The sequence below is a fragment of the Phalangium opilio genome, unplaced genomic scaffold, assembly GCF_054372755.1.
Source record: "Phalangium opilio isolate 3A_F unplaced genomic scaffold, DU_Popi_V2 ptg000079l_1, whole genome shotgun sequence".
NCBI classification, from domain to species: domain Eukaryota; kingdom Metazoa; phylum Arthropoda; class Arachnida; order Opiliones; family Phalangiidae; genus Phalangium; species Phalangium opilio.
Genome location: NW_028324187.1, coordinates 5259464 through 5279853, shown reverse-complemented (window position 1 = coordinate 5279853; position 20390 = coordinate 5259464). Strand labels below are relative to the sequence as shown.

Below are 20390 nucleotides of genomic sequence, written 5' to 3'. Positions count from 1 at the left end.
TTCGGACTAGTCGCTCTTGTGTCCGCTGTATACGGTCCTCCTACCCCCGAAAAGTTGTTTTAATTTAGGCATTGCTGTCAATCTAGCGAGATAAATCATTATGAGGATATTATTTAAGTACGAAATTCAACTTCGACCCTATTTTTGTCAAAACGGTATAACGAATCGGATTAGTTCAAATCGCGCTCCGTGATTTCTTTCTTCGCTTAAAATTAGTAAAACTTTTCTTGGGTGTTTTTGGAAGACTTTGAATTTGAACTCTATTCGATTTGAAAGAAAGCAGAGTTAACTAAAGTTAAATATCAACTATTGCCCCCAATTTCCCCTTGAATCATTCACATAAAATTGGTTCTCAAATTTCAGTTAAGAATTCCGGTTAAGAACTGAATTGTTTTGTTCAATTAAACTCACCCATAACTGTGAAGTTTATGAACTAAAACCTCATCGTTTGTCAACCACGTAACTGCGTTAATAATTATGAACCGTGTTAGTTAAAGATTGCGTTGCTTAATTAGTGTACAATTCCGTAAACAAACAAACAAACAAAACTGAGTATACAATTATAAATATCAATATCAAGAACTCTTTGATACGAGTTACATAGATATGAATCAAAGAAAGAACTCGATATAAAAAAAACGTTGAAACGATCGTATGAATCAATCGAGATGTTAACGATGATATATCTGGCCTTAAACGTGAAACGAGCGATGTTTCTGACGCTCCTTGGGATAGCCGTTGGAATGATACGTCTTAAAGAAGCCGCCGTTGAAGGTAATAACTACCTACCTTAAGTTACGTAACGCGCTTCGATGCTCGCACTCTCTCTCTCTCTCTCTTTCTCCCGTTTTCTCTCTTTCTCTTCCCCATCCTCTTCTCAAAAGTTCCACGGCGTCTCATCTCATCTCAATAGTTGTAGAATTGCTGCTGGGAACGCCAAAATACAACCTGTTAGTTAATCTGCATGTGTTCGGGTAGCTAGCTACCTCAGTTCGCTTTTCTGTAAGTTAGTTGTTCTGGGTTCATACAAATCTGGAAATTTTAGGGAACAGGGTTCGTACGGAACCTGGAAAACCTGGATAATAAGTCAGGGATTTGGAAAATATGGGAAAAAGTCAGGGATTTAAATTTTCTTCATAAAATGTCAAGGATTTTGTTTTGTATATCAAAGTATGCGCTTCGAGCAATGTTAATATAGGGCCAGGTGTGATCATGAAGTGGGTTCTGGTAAACACCTTAAAATGGTCAGGGATAATATTATTGGCAAAATTTGGTCAGGGATAAGCTGGAAAAGTCAGGGATTTTCAATATAAAAGTTATGTCCCAGCCCTGGAAAAATAAAGTCTTCAAAAAACTCAGAGAAATTTCGAATGTTTAGTAAAATTCAGGGAAATCGGGGGAATTTAGAATGTTTAGTAAAATTCAGGGAAATCGAAGGAGATTTAGAATGTTCAGTAAAATTGAGGGAAATCGAAGGAGATTTAGAATGTTCAGTAAAATTGAGGGAAATCGAAGGAGATTTAGAATGTTTAGTAAAATTCAGGGAAATCAGGGAAATTTAGAGTGTTTAGTAAAATTGAGGGAAATCAAGGAGATTTAGAATGTTTAGTAAAATTCAGGGAAATTTAGAATGTTTAGTAAAATTCAGGGAAATGTAGAATGTTTAGTAAAATTCAGGGAAATTTAGAATGTTTAGTAAAATTCAGGGAAATTTAGAATGTTTAGTAAAATTCAGGGAAATTTAGAATGTTTAGTAAAATTCAGGGAAATTTAGAATGTTTAGTAAAATTCAGGGAAATTTAGAATGTTTAGTAAAATTCAGGGAAATTTAGAATGTTTAGTAAAATTCAGGGAAATTTAGAATGTTTAGTAAAATTCAGGGAAATTTAGAATGTTTAGTAAAATTCAGGGAAATTTAGAATGTTTAGTAAAATTCAGGGAAATTTAGAATGTTTAGTAAAATTCAGGGAAATTTAGAATGTTTAGTAAAATTCAGGGAAATTTAGAATGTTTAGTAAAATTGAGGGAAACTTTGTGAGGTTTGAGTATGGGGTTGCTTCATCTATAAAAGAAAACCACTCCCGTTGTTATTACTGACAAATATTCACCACGCACAAAGTACGAGGACCGAATTATCTTGCAACACCAAATTATTATACGCGGTGAGCTTTAGAGCAATATGTGACCTTGATATACCAGAACACTAATATTCCTCAAAGGAAAGGTTAGAGTAGGAATAACGCAACCTATAAAAGAAAGACAGCAAATCTGATATACTCGCTGAAATATTTTATGAAATATGTAAATTTTTTCGTTCGATGATTTTTCACCGCAGCTAGCTCCGTACGATATAGGGATCATGGGTAATTTTTAATATATAAAATGCCGATCAAGATAATTGATGATCTGTCGGCACCCCCCCTCTATTTTTATTTCCCCCCCTCCCTCACGCCGCTGTTCTTCAGATTCGCTAAAGATCGAATATTTTTGGGGAATTTTAGCCCACCAACACCGACCACGCGGAATATTTCTGTAAAATCATTTTCTAAAATCGTTAACAGCTCAACTTGATAAGGGAATTTCTCCTTTAAGTTCTATGGAATTTTGAGCTACGGACCACCGTTTCCAAGTTATGATTGTCCAGTGTGATAGAACCTTTTAGACTCAAAATTGCCCAAGAACCTTTCAAAAACACCCTATATAGTGAATTGCGCTAGACTGGGTCGAGAGACGGGTTAAATTCATTATTCAAATCCGAAGATGAAAAGTTAATTTGCAAACTGTCCCCTCCCTCCAATTAAAATCTCGTGTATCAAATAATAATTTAAAATTCAAACCTTTTTCCTATTGTTTTCTACCGCGGGCTATATCAGATTGGGAATAACAACTTCTGAACTTTCTTAAAGCCGGTGTTAGGTATTTCGTATTAATATTCGGCGAATGGCGAGTAAAAATTTAATCGCCAAATACAGCGAACGTGTAGCGACGTCTTAATGTATTGATTAGAAAATAATATTTTAGTTTGTTTACTTTGTAACTTAAGTATGATGAATTGGCCTTTCATTATGAATATTTTAAGGACGTTTTTGATTTAATAATTTAAATTGCCGAGTTTTAAAAATGAAGTTTAGTTATGAAAGTTAATATTAAAATAGAAATAACTGGCAGATATATTTCAAAGAATTTTCTGATTCTTTTTATTCTACAGGGCCGGTAGGCCCTTGTAGATATGACTTGATACCCGTTTGTAATGCTAAACGAAAAAATCACCTTTTTAGGGTTAGCGTCCCATAGAAAAAGCATTACATTTTACCCGGTTTTTTAGGGAAATTGTCATAGGCGATACGGAAAAACTACAGCGAAGTTAGTTTTCCGAATACTTTCAAATTAACAAGCATTTACTAAATGAGAAACTTACCTGTTTAGTTTTTAAATAAATGAAGTCTAATTTTTGTAATTTAACTAATTAATTATGCCTCGAATTCCCTATTTCATAGCAGACGACAGTAAGGCAACGCTAATTAATTTTTTGATATTTCATCCGAGCTTTAACACCTTTATTTGGATTTTATAATGAACTTTAACGCCCTTAAAAACCAAAATTGTTTTTATCAGGTCCAATTTTCGTCTAAAAAAGTAATTCAGGTAAATAATTACAGTTAATAGAGGTTGTAATATCGTTTGAAGTAATTTTTCGACGTTCGCTTTGGCCAAGGCTTAAGTTGAATTTGGGTAAGTCTGTGTAATATTATACTCTTTATAGCGTCTTTCGTCCTTTAATATTATAAAAAAAGCTGATTTCCAGCTCTGTTTTGGCATTTGATATAGTCTGCTTCGTTTCATTCTAGAAACATGTTCATAACCCTAGGTTATACACCTTAAAATACTACTGGAAAGATGACAAAAAGTGTTTTCGCTTGGCAGTTAAGACAGCCTGTTAAGAGTTGACTACTTACTGCCTTAAGACTGAAGTGACAGATATTATACAAAAACGTCTTTGTTTTGACCAAGACCGAAAAAACCAACGATATGAGTGAGGTTTATCAATTGACTGAAGTTTCAGATATTGAATTTTTTCTTTAAGTATTTTTAGTAGTTTAATCCTTAATCACTATTTAATTCAATCAACTGATTTTACTCTTAATCGATCTATTCCCTCTAAATTTATTCAAAAAAATGCATATCTCCGCTTTTTCAAGAACAATTCCATTTTCCGAAAACATTTTATCATGAAATTAATTATTTTGAAGGGATTTCGTATCGATGTTCGTTAACTTGTAAGCACCTTGACGGACATTGTTTTAAATGTTAGTGGCTTGAGAAATTTTCAAGTTTGCACCAAAAAATGTTTTTTCAACGGTTACAATTTGTTGAGAAGACTGATATTCGATAAAATATGATTAAGAGTAATTTATTTTGCTCGGACTAATAAAATAATGTCGTTTATCAAAATGTTTTCGGAAAATGGAAATGTTCTTAAAAAAGCGGGGATATGCATTTTTTTGAATAAATTTAGAGGGAATAGATCGATTAAGAGTAAAATCAGTTGATTGAATTAAATAGTGATTAAGGATTAAACTACTAAAAATACTTAAAGAAAAAATTCAATATCTGAAACTTCAGTCAATTGATAAACCTCACTCATATCGTTGGTTTTTTCGGTCTTGGTCCAAACAAAGACGTTTTTGTATAATACACACTTTGTCGCGGTAAATAATTTATTACCTAATTTTATTTTACCAAAGTATCCAGTCTGCAAATTAATTAAAATAATTATTATATTTGTATGAAAAGAATTTGGAGCGATAGTCGTGCACAAGGTAATAATTCAAACCTAAGTAGCCAACTCGTTTTCGCCGTAGATACAAGATACCTTCAACCGTAATGTTAGCACTTGTGTATATTGTTTTAGATAGAAACTTGCGAGTTAATCCAATCTCGCAACTTTTATATTTTAACCAAAATTGAATCCCCTGGGGGTCACGTGGGATTTGGGGATGTCTTCGCAAACCAGGCTGTAGTAATTACTGGAACCCCATCATTAGATAATCAGCTTTAAATGTAAAAACGGAATTATTTTCATCGCCTCTGGAAAATATAGAACTTATACAGTTTTAAGCTTGACATATTTTTGACTATAGAAACGTAATGGCTTTTAAAATTCGCATCCAAAAGTATATATATATATGTGTATATATTATATTACTGTCTTAAAGCCATCTAAAATTTAACGGTTTATATATTGGAATTTGGCACTTTCAAAGACTGCAACAATAACAACTAGGCCATCAACAAATGGATGTAAGCCGAACGGTCAATATGTTTTACGTTAATTTAGCTTATAGGTAAAGACGCCAGGCATCCCCAAACAACAGTGTAATAACCGTTACCCAGCATAAGGTTATTGTATATAAGTCACAATTCAAAAACCGTCCATTAAGATTAGACACGACTGCGAAGTTCACCTGTAGGACCGGATTACAGTTAAATGGTTCTATGGGAAATAAATTTTGAGTCGAAAATGTTTAACTAGCATTTGTCTTTCAGTTTATTAAGGTGTCTGTAAAACACTATTACTTATAGGATTCTTAAGTAGTAGACTTTTGGCGTTGAAAGTTAAGGGCCGTAGCGAGCGAAGAGCCAACAACGCTCTTGAATTTTAAAGCTATTATCGGGAGTTTATTTTTATTTTCGTAAATCGCCTCGACGTTGGCGCTCTAATGATTGACGGAGGCTGCAGGCAGGCGTGCACCTATAACGCCTCGGGATTCCGTAAGCCTTACAATACGTAACAACAAATGTATTTATCCGGTGGTTCTCCCAAAAGGCAACGTACATTATTATTAGTTTTAGACAATCTTAATGTAACGAGATTAACTTTACACGCCAAGCATTAAGCGTTAGGTACCTAACTCCCTTTAAAAATCGGTCTCTGTATGTTCTACCAAAAATCCATTAGAGTATAATTTCGGTATAGAAGTTTGTAATAAACGTCATAGAAGTATATAATACTTCTCTTTGAGACTTGAGAGAAGAGTACCTACCACAAAGCGGGGTTTCTTCCCAATTAAACATCATTTTACATTTATTATAGCAAGGTTACTAAACCGAATCACATACGCGATAAATAGTTCCCTCATCATTACTCTATTAGCGCTGCTTAACTATTTGCCAAGGCGCATGCATGCGCTTGTGGTAATTTTTGTCCCACGTCAAGACAATCAAGGTTTGTGGGTTGATTACTGGGGATTTAGTACGGGAAAACAGTTATAGAATTCACCCTAGCACGGTGCTATGCTCATCTGAAGTTTGATGAGCGGGAGAGCAAACAAAAAGGTTCAGCCTGGGAAGAATCATATTACATAACTAAATTACTAAGAGGATACAGAGTGTCATCCTTCTTCTATTATCCCCTTCTGATATTTTTTATTAATATAAATAAGGCTTAGCGCTACTTTATTTCATGCCCTTATTATAAATCCGGGTTTTACTCTGTTCGGTGTACGTGCTTTTAATTATGTTTTGGAAACCCGAAACCAGATTGCGAGCTCGTATTTCATTCACCCTTTGTAGTCTTACCGCGGTCAAAAACATTTTTCGTTAAAATTATAAGGACTACACTTAAATATGTACCTATATAGCAGCTTGAATGAAGTTCCGTCGTTATACCTATGAACAGTGACGTTGTTTTGTCTTGTGGTAATGGTACAAGCAATTAAAAGCCTTTGCGCACTCTCTATCTCAAGAGGACGAGAGTGTTGAATATCAGATACGTCCCCAGTTGAAAATAGGAACCTCTTTCGCGGCGAAAGAACTTATATATGGGAATGCAATTAAGTTGAAATATAATATCGAAACATGGTAACGATCAACTAAACTGTTGATGTAATAGATATCGCCAAGATCTCGTATAAAGGCCTATTCAGACAGACTGTAGTCTAAAATCTTACGTTCAAGTCGGTGAAGTCGCTGTGGTCGCTTAATAAGACACGTGACAATGACTGTACGTAAGATATTCGCGGGTTTCGTTTGGAAATTTTCAGTTTCGAGATGGAACCACTTCGTTAGCGCCTTTTCTTAAGCCTTAGCTCACTCGGTCATGCTTTACTGACACGTGACGTGATCGAGTGAGATGCGAATTAGCAGACGATATATGAAAAGTTTTAGGGTTCTTGGTGGTATTTGTGATTTTGGATTCAGTTATTGACTCAAAAAATCACTGAATGAACGCGACTGGCTTGAAACCGTCTGCTCTCGCGACCGGGACCCGAAATTAACAAGACGACCAACGGGAACGTAAGATTTTCAGTTATAGTCTGAATGGGCCTTTAGTCTCGAGTCGTACAATAGGAGCTTATAGTTTATTTTATTTTTACCTCGTGCATGTTCTAATAGACAGCAATTATTCGCTTAGATTATCTCCTCATTGAGAAGAAACTCGAGCTCTTCTTGACTTCTGCACTTTAGGCTCGTTTCTTATACTTGACTTATAATTAAAGAGTAGTTAGTAACGCCGCATTTTGACGTTTCCTGCGTGCAACGGGGGAATCTTCTATCTCTCTCTCGTCATCATTTACAATGCACGAGATATGAGATGTATAATTTTTCTTCATTCGAACAAGGTGGTTACGTTTACGTTAATACGTTAGCTTTGAGCCTGTAACAAAATAAAACCGATTTCAATGTTGGGGTCAAACCAGGTCGCTTAAACGAGTAAGGGATATTTAAAGGGATAGTATATCGTAAATAGTTTAGACTTTACCAGTCAGTTTTAAATGCTTCTTATAGTTAAATTGTTAATCAAAGGTACAGGGTGGTACAGTTGGTTGCTTCAAAGAGAGCAATCAATTTTGAGTCGGATTTATAACTTCGATGACATTTTGTCACAAAGGACACCACCTAAACAAGGTGCTGCTTAATTATATTAGCATTGTCGTTCAATTTCTTACTTAAATTTTAGGGGTCATCCGTAAAACACTGTTACATTCTTAGAGGTGTCCCATGTGGGGCAAAATATCATCGTAGCTACAATTTAAGCTCAAAATTACAAACCGAACCATTCTACCATCGGCCCTTTTTGGAACACCCTGTACAGGAAATTTGTCTAAAGGATGACATCGTATTTGTGTCACCTGGGTTTTAGAAGCCTTAACCATATTTCATTTATTGAAAAAGTTTACAAGCAGTACAACTACGACAACGACAACAACAAGAACTAGTTTAGGGTTTAAAAACCGTAGTACCCATCCACGACGTAATTACTCGTGAGTGGCCGCGCTTAAAAAGCGTCAGTCGTTTTTGCTTGGGCCATTCATATACGTTGTGCCTTATAAGAAATGGCTTCTTCGTCTTCCATTCTCTTAATTTCTTTTATATCTTGGGTTTTAGTACGGCTGAAAACTGCTTGTGTGTGTAGGCATCTCATGTATAGAGCATATATATCACGAACACGGAGTTAGCTTATTTCTTTGGGGGCTCGTTCCGAACCTTAACGCCGTTCAAGTTCCACGTGACCAGACCTCGTAGTTGCTGTGCGCGGCGGCAACGGGGCGAAGGGTAGACATTCGCTAACCCAATTATAAAAGCATCTAAGACGCCTTTCGTCTATAGAGTAGGGTAGAGATCAGAACGGAGGAGGGACTGGCCGGGGAAGTAATGTTATTTCGTTCTAATGAAGCTTTCGGCAAATTGGACTTACTCGAAGTTTACTCTGTACGCTACTCGTTCCTTTGGACGCGAGTTGGATATATAGATATACTTGGTACCCTGTTGGATTTATAGGGGGAAGAGGGCCAATCACTAAGCATTTTTAGTAACTGTATAAGTTGAAACTAATCTTTGAGAGGAATTGTTGCATGTTGGGCTGTTTGTATGAATGATTATACACAGTATAAATTCGTTACCGAATTTGACAATACTGGCTGTATACTTGATGTTACGAACATGCAAGGGGAAGGTTCATTACAATTAGTTTCGTGGTTGCCGTTCTTCAAGGCTGGGTCCACGGACCCTTAGCCGTAAAGCTTTTAAAGAACGTTCTATTTTAGACCCACAACGTTTTAGTTTTATGAATAACCCCTATTTAAGCGTGATATTTTGGGATGAGACTCGTTTTCAGGGTTATTTCACCTGGGATAAGACTAATCTTCTAAAGGGTTTCCTAGCAGACAGCACTAACAGAAGCTTCGTAAAGTGTGAACTGAGTCTATTGAAATAGCTTAGAACTATGAATAGGGCAAACCAGTTCAGAAGTGTGAACATAGCTTTAGTGTTTAGTGTCTTCCCGGTTTTTAAACCCTTAAAACACACGGGGCAATGCCGGGGTATGTTAGCTAGGTAAAGCAACAGAAACATTTGTAACTTAGAAGGTAAAAATGATGAACTTATGATTAAAGTAAAAGAAAATCAAACAAAAATTAAAACTAGCCTGTAAAACACCAGTAGAGCGCTGGCTGGCAGCTCTTGTATATTTATTTATATATATTGGGCCTTTTACAGACGTAAAGTGCATGCTGCGATATAATTCTTTAAATACAAGCCGTGCTAAGACCGCCCCGTACCGCGACTTAGGACTTGACAATAAAGCTAGCTGGCTGGCTGGCTGGCTGTATGTCGGGTGGTCGGGGTATACCGCTTGCGACTGACACTAATAAATTGGTCAGTGCCTGTTTTTGCCTGAGCGTACTCCATCTTCCCCTAATGGGACACCCCAAACCCTTAACCCTAACCCCTAACGGCTAACCCTTGTTGTAAATGGCCCCGGCTTCTTATACCCGGTTCCAAAAAGAATAGAAAAAAAAGGAAGTTAAGATTTTCTTACTAAGGAAAAGGTTTTATGGCCCCGAGTCAAGGTATTTAAGCTCGTCACATCAGACGCATTAAGAAGTGAATGGAACCAACACTATGTTATCTTTCCAATATACAGGGTGTTTGTGAAAAGTCCATCAATAATGAAAGGGCGTATTTATTGGGCCATTTTGAGTCGAAAATGTTCTATGACATTTTGCCGTCCGAGCCACGGTTTTCGAGTTATGATTTGAATATTTTAGGGATGACCCCTTCATCAAATTAGCGCTGTCTTTCAATTTCTTAATTAAATTTAAGGGGTCATCCGTAAATTACTCCAATCATAACTTGAAAACAGTGGCCCGGACGGCAAAATGTCATAGAACATTTTCGACTCAAAATGGCCCAGTAAATACGCCCTTTCATTATTGATGGACCTTTCACAAACACCCTGTAGACATCTAAGCCATTATAGGCATTAATATTGCAAGGAAACCCTACAGGGACACCAAGGTTTAATTTATTTATGTTTCAAAAGTGGATTACAACATATATGAATTAATTATAACATTGCCTTACGTTTTTGAAATATTTCTATTTTCAAATAACAAAAATGGAATTGGGGGGTTTGCTTTTTGCCCAATTACTTTGGTCCTCGTTGTTATAACCCTAAGTATTTAGTACCGTTATAAAGAGGAGAAATGGGACTATAACATATTCAAAAAGGACTTCCTAGTATCTCTTATAGTACCAGAGTTATAATACTTTAAACATCACATCTCCGAAGATTAATATTTTAACATTTTCTAGTATTCAAAATATACTGAAAGCTTTTCTTAATTAGAATAAGGCTTCCTATAATTCAACCCGTCGTCTATACTCTTTGAATCATAATTTCGAAGCCACTTAAAGTATTTATACGAAACACTTAAACAATAATCCGAAGTATTTCAGGGTTGCAACTGAAATTACTAAAATTTCCAATTAAATAATAATTTTATGCCTTTTGTTCTTAGAGCCTCTCATTGTTCTCATTAAGTCTAAATATGGGTCTAAGCTCTATTTCAACCAATTATCAGTTTAGTCGAGGGAAAATTGTCATAATTAAAGAATGGGTTTCTTCGTTCCTTCGTCATAGAGCTAGAGAAAGAATAAAAAAAGAAAGAACCATCCTTTTTAACTAAGGATTGTCCTAATTAAGAAAGTTGCCGTCTTTTATAAAAATGATGAGCCAAGTCGCAAATAAAATGCTGACTCAGCTATCTATCGCCCATTGAAGCAATGTAAAATTCATATATTACAATAGTAAGAAGGCAAAGGTAATATAAACGAGCTATGGTGAAAAAACAATCCCATTGTTAAATATTTGATTGTAGTGTGTTTTATGGAGAACCCCTTAAGTATTTTCCTTTCGTTTCTTTTAAGGGGCAGTCCGTAAATACTCAAATGTACATAACTTGTGTTTGTGTTCCTTCTGACGAAAATTACGTGTCATCGAAGTTGCATTGCATTTTCAACTCAAAATGGATTTTACCAAATGTTTAAGTGTTTTACGGACGACCCCTTAAGGAAATGGAAGACAATGCTAAGGGATCATTGGTAAAAGACTGCAATTATCAAAACTTATTTAGGGGTTGTCCTTTTGTGGGGTCAACACGTCCCCGATGTATAGAATATTTTCGACTCAAAATTGGTTTTTACCATAGAACCATCCTATACTTACTTCGGTCCTATTTTGTGAACACACCCTGTATGAAACAGTATAACTCATACTTAAATGGAACAATATATTTTGAAAGACTATTTAATCTCTAATTAAATGTTCAGACAGTATATACATAAAGTTTTGACGCTTTACGAGAGAATTTACATAAATCAACACGTTAATTAGATATCACTTTAAATATACTGGATCCAATTCCAACCTTCAACAATCGTTTCCTATAATATGTAAATAAGGACATTATCAGGCTCTAAGTAGAACTATAATTACTGAAATAAATTAACACGAAGTCGTAAAACAAATTAACTAACCGATTAAATATCCGTTAAATCTTAAGTCTGGGTTTTAATTCCAAAAAAGGATGGTGATTATAGTACCGAAGTACATACATATGGTTAACCCGTATATTTTTGTATGTTTTTGCGCTCTCCCAATTTTCCCATGCCCATATAGGGAATATTTGCAAGATCTATGGTTTTATTCGATGTTTTTAAGCGATTGGACACGGCGTATATCCACTTTAACTTGGTTGCACGCTGCTATCGGTACATCTAGGTTCTTCCGAAGAGGAATGAAGTTATATGCCCTAACCCGACAACGTCGTGCGCGCTCTTAATGGGATGGGGTCCCTCAGCCAAGCACTTTGAAGAAGGTCCCGCCGACCTTTTATCTCGTATACGCGTCCTATATTTGGGGACCCTCTCACTCTCTGGGTCCAGGGGCTTATACGGTATGTCTTGGCATCCCATTACCTCGTATGGACCCAGAACGGAAGACCATTTTTCTATGTTATAGCCGCGTCCCGGCCGGCCGTCCACGACAGACACTAACATAAATATCGAGCTTTTCCCAAAGTGCACTAGCTAGAACAGCGTACCACTATTTTCGAATTAATACGTATATACCGTCATATGTTAATATTACTCTACTATAAGTTACTAAGAAAGTAATGTGGTCCCCAGGCTTTGAGTATGTCCTACAAAATAGCGTAACAACCTAACCCTAACGAAAAAAAACCTGATCTTCCATCAAAAATCAACAATTCAAATTGTTACTGACACCAGGGATAGATTTAATTTTAGAAGTAGGAATGGAGAACGGTTAGTATTTACTTCAGTCCAAATCATAGCTCAGTATAGAGCCCCTCCTTCCAACACGTAACGAAAAGTTTAAATTATCTTATTGGCTCACTTAAACTACGTTTTGATGACGTTGCTGAAGGGGACGGTGAAAAATACGTAATTGCTTTTAACCTCTGTCGCTATGACCCGCCTCTTCTTTCATACCCCCCCCCCGTCCCGTGGAAGGGGGTCCGGGACTTTGACGCGCGCCCACATTACTCTGTTCTCCATTCCTACTTTTAATATTAAATCTATTCCTGAAGTTACTAAGAAAATAATATGGTCCCATGATTTGAGTATGTCCTACAAGATAGAGTAAGAACCTAACCCTATCGAAACAAAACTTGATCTTCCACCATGCAGCTAGCAATGATTCAAATTGTTACTGACACGTATAGTACTTGACTTGGATTATCTTTATTTACCTATGATCTAGCTCCTTGAATCGAGGCTCTTCGTGCAGGCCTTCCTTTCGATGGCGAAATAGGGTATCGTCTAATTTTCTTCACGTCGTTGACTTTCATTAGCGCCGCGTTTCCTTCAGTAGATCGCAATCTTAGTAAGGGTATATATTTCCCAGGAAACACAGTTTTTCCCAGGGTAAAATTATACCCCTTTCTAGGTTAGCGCCGTTAGTTTCAGACTGCAGGAATATATATTTGTTTGTATACTGTCTGAACTGAAGATCTATCCGCGTCGTCTAGCAATCTTAATAATGTAGAGAATTTGATAAATTTGCAGGAAAACCAGTATAGTAACGCCCTGCAATGAACGTTTTACCTGCGTTTTAATTTCGCGAGAATTTTTTAAACCTATAAGTAGTTTTTAATGAGGATTAAGTTAAGCAATTGTGCTCTTTTTGTGAGGCTCCTTAATTCCAAACTTGCAAAAAGAACTTGATACTTTACTACACGCGTTTTGTGTTAATCTCCTAGTTTTGAGAACTTCAACCCTCGTGAAGTATTTTAAAGTGATAATGTATGCTCGTGTATGGGGATACGTGTGTAAATTTTATTTACATTTGTTAATTTTAATAGACTTAATTCGTTACGTATCTTTCTCGCTTTTGGCGTTATACATACGTTTATGGGTCGCCAAGTCCCAAAACCATTCCTCATAAACGCCGCCTTGCGAGAGCTACATCAATTATAGAATTTTGAAAAGTTTAGTCGTACATATGGATATGGATATGGATATGGGCCTGGGCGTTTGCAAAATTCAAATAAATTTTAATAGAAGTCTTTACAGTTTGACTTCAAAGGCTGTATGCAGTTATATTAGGGAAAGGTTTCGGTATATATGGTCCTCGTTTTAGTTACGTGTTTTGGCGCGTTGGACCGTTAGTGGAAAGCGGCGCAGAACGCGGCACGTTTTAGCTAGCTAGCCAGGGGTACGTCCCTGGTCAAAGCCAATAAAAATAGCGAGAAACGGGGATTTTGGCGTACGTTATGTCGCCCCAATGCCTTCCTTATGCCCGTACATAGAGAGAAAATTTCCAATAATTACTATACCCGGATGTATTTTTGGATCGTCCATGCCTGCCAGGCCCTAACCACCTTCCAGAAGTGTATTACATGAAGTACGCATTCTTCTCGCTTCCCAAGATACCTTGCTGCCATTTCCAAAAGCTATCTAGCTCTGGGTGTTCCAAAAAAAGGACCGAAGTGCAGTGGAAATCAATTTTGAGTCCAAAATGTAACTTCTATGACAAATTTTGATCATTGGACCGTTTTGTGGTTGGCCCCTTTCAATTTCTTAAGGGGTCATTCGTAAAACACTCTAATGATCATATCTTGTTAAGAGGGAGTTCCTTGTGGCAAAATCAGTAATTTTTGACTCAAAATTGTTATCCCATGGACTTTATTCCACGGCCGTTCTTAGGTCCTACCCGCACCCAACTCTTTTCGAAGTATGTTCTACTTCGTATAACTGACCTCTGGTCAACGAAGGCATGACCATATGAAGAAAAATGGTGTTAGTTATTTCCATAAAGCGATTCTTCAACTTTTATAACATTGAAGTATATTTATCATATGCTCGGAAAACCTCGGATTCCTGAACAAAAAACCGCAAAGAGCCGAATAAAAAAAGAAAAAGAAAAATACGTTTCTATGTGGGTATGTGGTCACTCAACCGTGTATTATCTGGGATTCTGGACGCGAGCGACGATTTTCCGGAATATAAGCCTCCTAAATTTAAAGCCGTGGCTTATATTTGTGCCGTATATGGATGTCAGATAGCATAAAATGTATATTCATAAATAGGGGGTCTCGTTGTTTACTAATATGGATTATACTATACCTTTATATTACTCCTTGGTGTTTCCCTGTACGGTTCGGAACCCTCAGGGCAAGGAAGGTTATAGTCCTATCTACAATCGCATCCTCCTGAATGACATTTACAGAAAAAAGGAATCTGTTTTGAAAACCTTTCCGCAAAATATAACGGCGCATCCGAAGCCTTAGGCATTATTATCTTTAAAGTCATAGTGATCCCTGTTAAATATCATACCGCAACTATCATAAGTTAATAGTACTCCCCTCTAAGTTACTTGTCTTGAGATATAACATTTGGAAAAGTCAGCCTGAGAGAGGAGGAACCTAACGTCAATATTGGCAGACTAAATTGTATGGCCTAAGCTGAAGACTTCCAATATGGTGGTCAAAAGCGAGGTAAGAGATAGGACTGTGTGACGTCACGAGAAAGTTCGTGGTAGCAGACTATATGCACGATTGCAATGCTAACATGACCTAAACAAGAGGTGTCTTAACAGCGGTATAGGAACCAAGGTTTGCAATACATTGGGCCCATATTCAAAATTGTAAACAAATGAATCATTGTGGCCCAATGGATAAGATAAGACGACCCTGATCTAAACTTACAGTAATCGTCATCTTACTTACGCTACAACCCACGGAATATTTTCCGAGGGTTCTTTCTGGTTGCTTGGTTGAACTCCTTTTTGGGGTTGCTGCGTGGCATGGCAGCATGCAGGAGCGAACCGGGCACGTAGTTCGGTAACTACGTTAGAATTGATCGAAGAAAACTTCGTTAATAAAACGTAAAACGAACTTTTCCCGTCCCGTCTTGACATTCAAAAATTAAGGGCTAGCTAGCCCTATAGAATTGAATAGTGCTAAACTCGCTGCCCAAAGAAGCATATAGGGTAGATCTGCCCCGACTTGACTGACTCGAATCTTGTGACGTGAAAAAAAAAAGTTTAAGGAAAAAAAAAACGTGCTGAAGTTAAATCGTATAGTAGATAAGATAGTTGAGTATAACCCCTGGAAATGAACCCTTATCCAAAGGGGGGGGCGATTTTGAAATAGCGCAGTCCACCACCAAAGTCTTAATTTACGTCTTTGTCCTTCACATACTCGTCAATGTTCCGAACGTCTTAAGAAAACTAGGTTTTCAAACCACCAGAGTCTATTTTACCCCCAACTTTTGAAACCAGAGTCGATCTGTTTTCATACGCTTGTAATGATTACGGTGCCTTTGAATATCCGTTTGGTCAGTTGGAAAGTATATCTTAACCCGCTCATCTAGTGGATAATTTAACTCTATATTGCTGTCGATTCATCCAAACCTAATGTACACTTTTGAGAGCGAAGGGTAAGGGAAGAAAGGGGGTGTTCGGGAGTCCCTAGAGTATAATAGATGCAAATTGAATCTGCATAGAGTCGTAATTCCCAAGGGAGAATATATAATACTTTTTATCTCTTCTTTAAGTCTCTAGAAAAGTCTTCGTTCGTTCGTTCCTTCTTTCTATCTCCCTTCCAGGCTGAATACACTGTTTGATTTGGCTCTAGTCGGCAGGCACGCCGCCTAACGTTTATCAGACGTTTTTTAAGCCTTTGCATCCTTTTCCCAATTTAATTACGTTTACGATTATTTTTATTGCCAGTGATAGAGTCGTTTTGCGATGAATATATTACGTCGTGTTTTTTTGCTTATGTGTTTACCTTATAAGATGTTTAAGATGATTCTATGCTGAAAAATACATGATCCTTTATGCCATAAGACTATTATTAAGGTATATATCGTAAGTCTGACAGGGGGTAATATACTTAACTTCGTTTGTTTAAGTACATTTTAGGTATTAACCCATGGGGATTTTGACTTATACGACTTTTAGAAGTGGATATGTTTTTGTTGACATGGATAGCTTGTAAACGACGCGGCGATAAACTTCAAAGGATCTTTTAAAGTACTCAAGTTTACTTTGGATAAAAACCTATCTTTTTAGTCGTGAATTTTAAAGTATTTACTGCGTATTTAGAAGTGGTATTAATATTTAATTCACGAGGAAAATGATACAAAATGGGTAGGGTGACCAACTTGTGTTCAAATATAGAGAAGGAAATTAGGAACCACGGTAATTGTTTTTAAACATAACGTCGACTTTAGTTGTTACTGAAACTTACACTTAAAGTTCGTCTAAAGTATTAATTTCTAACTGAAGAAAGTGTGCCTGGTTATTTTAGTCTTTGCTAAATTAATAACGAAGCAGTTTCAGTAAGTTTAGGAAAAAGTTTCGTTTTCAGAATGGTAAAAATTCAATTTTCGCTGCATGTATGCAGTTTGTAATTTTCGAAAAGAAATCGTGCTATAACCCTACCTACTTTTGCGAAAAGCAGTTTTAATTTAATTTAATTTAGTTCTCCTTTTCGAAAAATAGGAAAAAAAAAAAATAAAAAAATCCAAGAATTGTTGAGCGGCTGCGAGAGATACGAGGGATAGAATTGAAGCAATAATAATTCGAGTTAATTAAATAATAATATTACACTTTTTCTTTTGTACAAGGACACTCACGTTATCATATAAAAATAGGGACTGGTGTTAAGTTGACATGAAGCTAGGGTATAGACCTAATTTTCAACAAGGACCAAAGTGGGTTCTAAGCATAATTTGATTTTTAGTTCGACGTGATTTTTGACAGAAACAAAAGGGACCCCAATAAAAAAGTTGCATGATCATCGGAGTGTTTTATGGATGACCCCTTAAATTTAAGTATAAGGAATTGAATTTCAAATCTAAAATAATTAAGGGGTCTTTCCTAAAACATAATTTCAAATCATAATTTTGTGTTAGGGGGTAATCCCTCGTCGGTCATGAAGTTAATTTCACCTCGACTCAAAATTGAGCTCTTCGCTCCTGTACCACCCTCACTCTTTCTTTGTACACCCTGTACACGTTCCGCAAATCCTCTTACTCTGACCGATACCAAATAGCTAGGTCATAATTACTCGCTTATAATAAAAGAAAGTGTATAGTCTGTTAAATCCAGTCATGTTCCAACTTTAAATCTTTGGTATAGATATAATTACGGCTAATAGGAGAATCCAATTTATTTTTTGGGTGAAATCTTTTCTCTTCGAACTGCAGGGTTCCGGTCACTTTCTCGTCTACTTATAGGTCCGAGATTCTTCAGGCCACACGATTTCGGCGGTATTTATAGATTTTAGTAGCGTTGTATCCCCAGATTTATTGTTTCAACTGGACCTTATCGGGGAAAGGTGGTAGTGGGGTGGTGGGGTGTCCAGTTGGTGCGCAGCCAGTAGCCGCGTGCTACGGCCCATTTCATGCTCATATATACGATATTTCTAACATTTAGCAACGTGACCGGATTAATCCCAATTTCCCCGGAGCAAATTTTCCAATATTTCCACGTCACGTTTTTCTTATATTTTCTGAAGCCCCCGGGTTTGGGGTTTTGGGGGTATTTGAAGCTTGAAGTCAACCGCGGCCCAGTCAGGTCCACTTTAATCGAAGCTTCGTTTTTCTACCATATGAGCCTATCAACTTTGCTTGCTTTTTTTTCGGTGGTTGTACGTACGTACACCGCTACTTTTTAACAGTGAACAAGTTGGGTAGTGTATGCGTAAGGTTGCAATGTTTTGTTTTTGAAGAAATAATTTAAGCTGATCAGGTTATTTGTTGTATTGGTTTTTTTTTGTTATTATGAGCGGCCATTTTGAGGGTTTATAAATGGATACTAATAATTTCCTATTGTCAACCGATTCGAGTAAAATTCCTGCACTCATTGGATTGTCGGCCATTTTGATGGTTCGTAAAAAACCGCAAGTTTCTTATTGTGAACACCGATTCCGGGACTGGTATGTTTATTAGGTTGACGGCCATTATGAGGGTTTATAAAATGAACAACAAATTTTCGCCTTGTCAACACCGATTCGAGTAAAATTCCTGCACTGGTATGTTCATTGGATTGGCGGCCATTTTGAGGGTTTAAAAATTATTGAAATCATTATGGGCCTTTCATCAGAACTTTCAACGATGGTTGAAATCTACAATTACTTCTTTAATAATCAACTTCCGCGGATGTTGTAACTCTGTTTTTCCGAGTTCACGAAGAGATTAATTTGGGAAACTACTTTCGTTTCCCCAAATTTTTCCCAAAAGCTCGCTCGTTGCACCAAAAAAGGTTAAGTCAAACCATACCAAACCAAACCGAATACCGGGCTTTAATTTTTGTCCCGTTTCTTTTTCAAGATGAAACGTTACTACAACTCAACGTCGTAACAATACGCTTAATACCATTAAATCCAGTATACTCTTAAGATGAAATATCTTTAATTGTGACGAGGGAAGAGAGAGGTTGGTTGCAACTACATTTGATAAATTGGAAATTTATCGGGAAAATATCTTTTGCTAAATTAAGCCGTGTCGATTAAGTTAATTAATAGCGCTAAAGAACGGAAGAACAGCGCTCTCCGAGAGAGAGGAAAGATACACGTTGCTCGTACATGATTGCTAAAAAAAGAGAGAAAAAGTCATTTGCCTAATCATTAGAGCTCTCAGAAAAAGAGGGTGTGTTATAAGCATGTATAACAGTATTAATTTGCTTCTAGTATCTCTTTTTTGTACACGATTATCGTTCGGGGATCGAGTTAGAACCATCGTCTTAAAGTGGAGACGCAACACCAATTGTGGGCCCTTTACCGAAAATATAGTTCAAACCAGAAGTGAGATGAGACTAGAAGTGAAGGGCTCTAGCATTGATAGTAGATCCTGGCACTAGTGAACAAATTTGAGGATTTTATGCCGCTTCCCACGCGCCTACACTACTGAGAAAAAAATTGGTCGAGTTCCAAAAACATTTCCTATCCCCTTCCCCTCAACCTAAAGCGGCCGAACACGGACGCGGCTCCTTGAATCTAGTTCGGCCGTCTACCACCCGAGCGTCTCACGTTTTGGAGGGAAAATTCAGAAACCCCTACTAGAGGGCCAACCGTTCTTGTGTTATCAAGAATATTCACTTTCGCCGAGTGAAGAATTTGGTTAGATCAGTACTTCTGGTCTCATCTCACTTCTGTTCAAACGTATATACCACGTTTATTAATGGAATTGGTTAATTTCTATACTGGTTGTGGTTATACTTTAATCTAACGGCCATTTACTTATGGCCGGGCATATATAAATTGTCACGTGTCTTGATCCATTTGGTAATCAATTTTTATTATAGATAGGTTTGCATCATTATTGTGAATTTTATATTTGACTTACGCGGGGATTACGTATTGGTAGCGTGTTTCGAATGGTCAATTATAATCGTTTAGAAATATTGGGTGGGCTTTTAGTTAATTGAAAATTAAACTTATTAGTAGTGTTCGAACTGACTCTGATACCCTACCAATAATAGTATAGAAAGTTTGACCAATGGTCAAAAATAAAGACGGAAATTCAATGAATAAACGGGATGTCAACATTGACCTCGATCTTTATTATAATCCATGTAC

At 36.8% G+C, this 20390-nt stretch overlaps 1 protein-coding gene across 1 annotated transcript in view; it reads left to right on the top strand.

Moving 5' to 3' along the window:
* The first annotated feature begins 533 nt into the window (after positions 1–533).
* The window catches only part of LOC149654345 (protein CEPU-1-like), a 64147-nt gene continuing 44290 nt past the window's right edge, over positions 534–20390 (top strand). The window contains exon 1 of the mRNA XM_089845816.1: positions 534–774. Within this exon, the coding sequence (XP_089701942.1) occupies positions 669–774 (106 nt within the window). The 5' untranslated portion in view covers positions 534–668. The remainder of the gene's footprint in view (positions 775–20390) is intronic.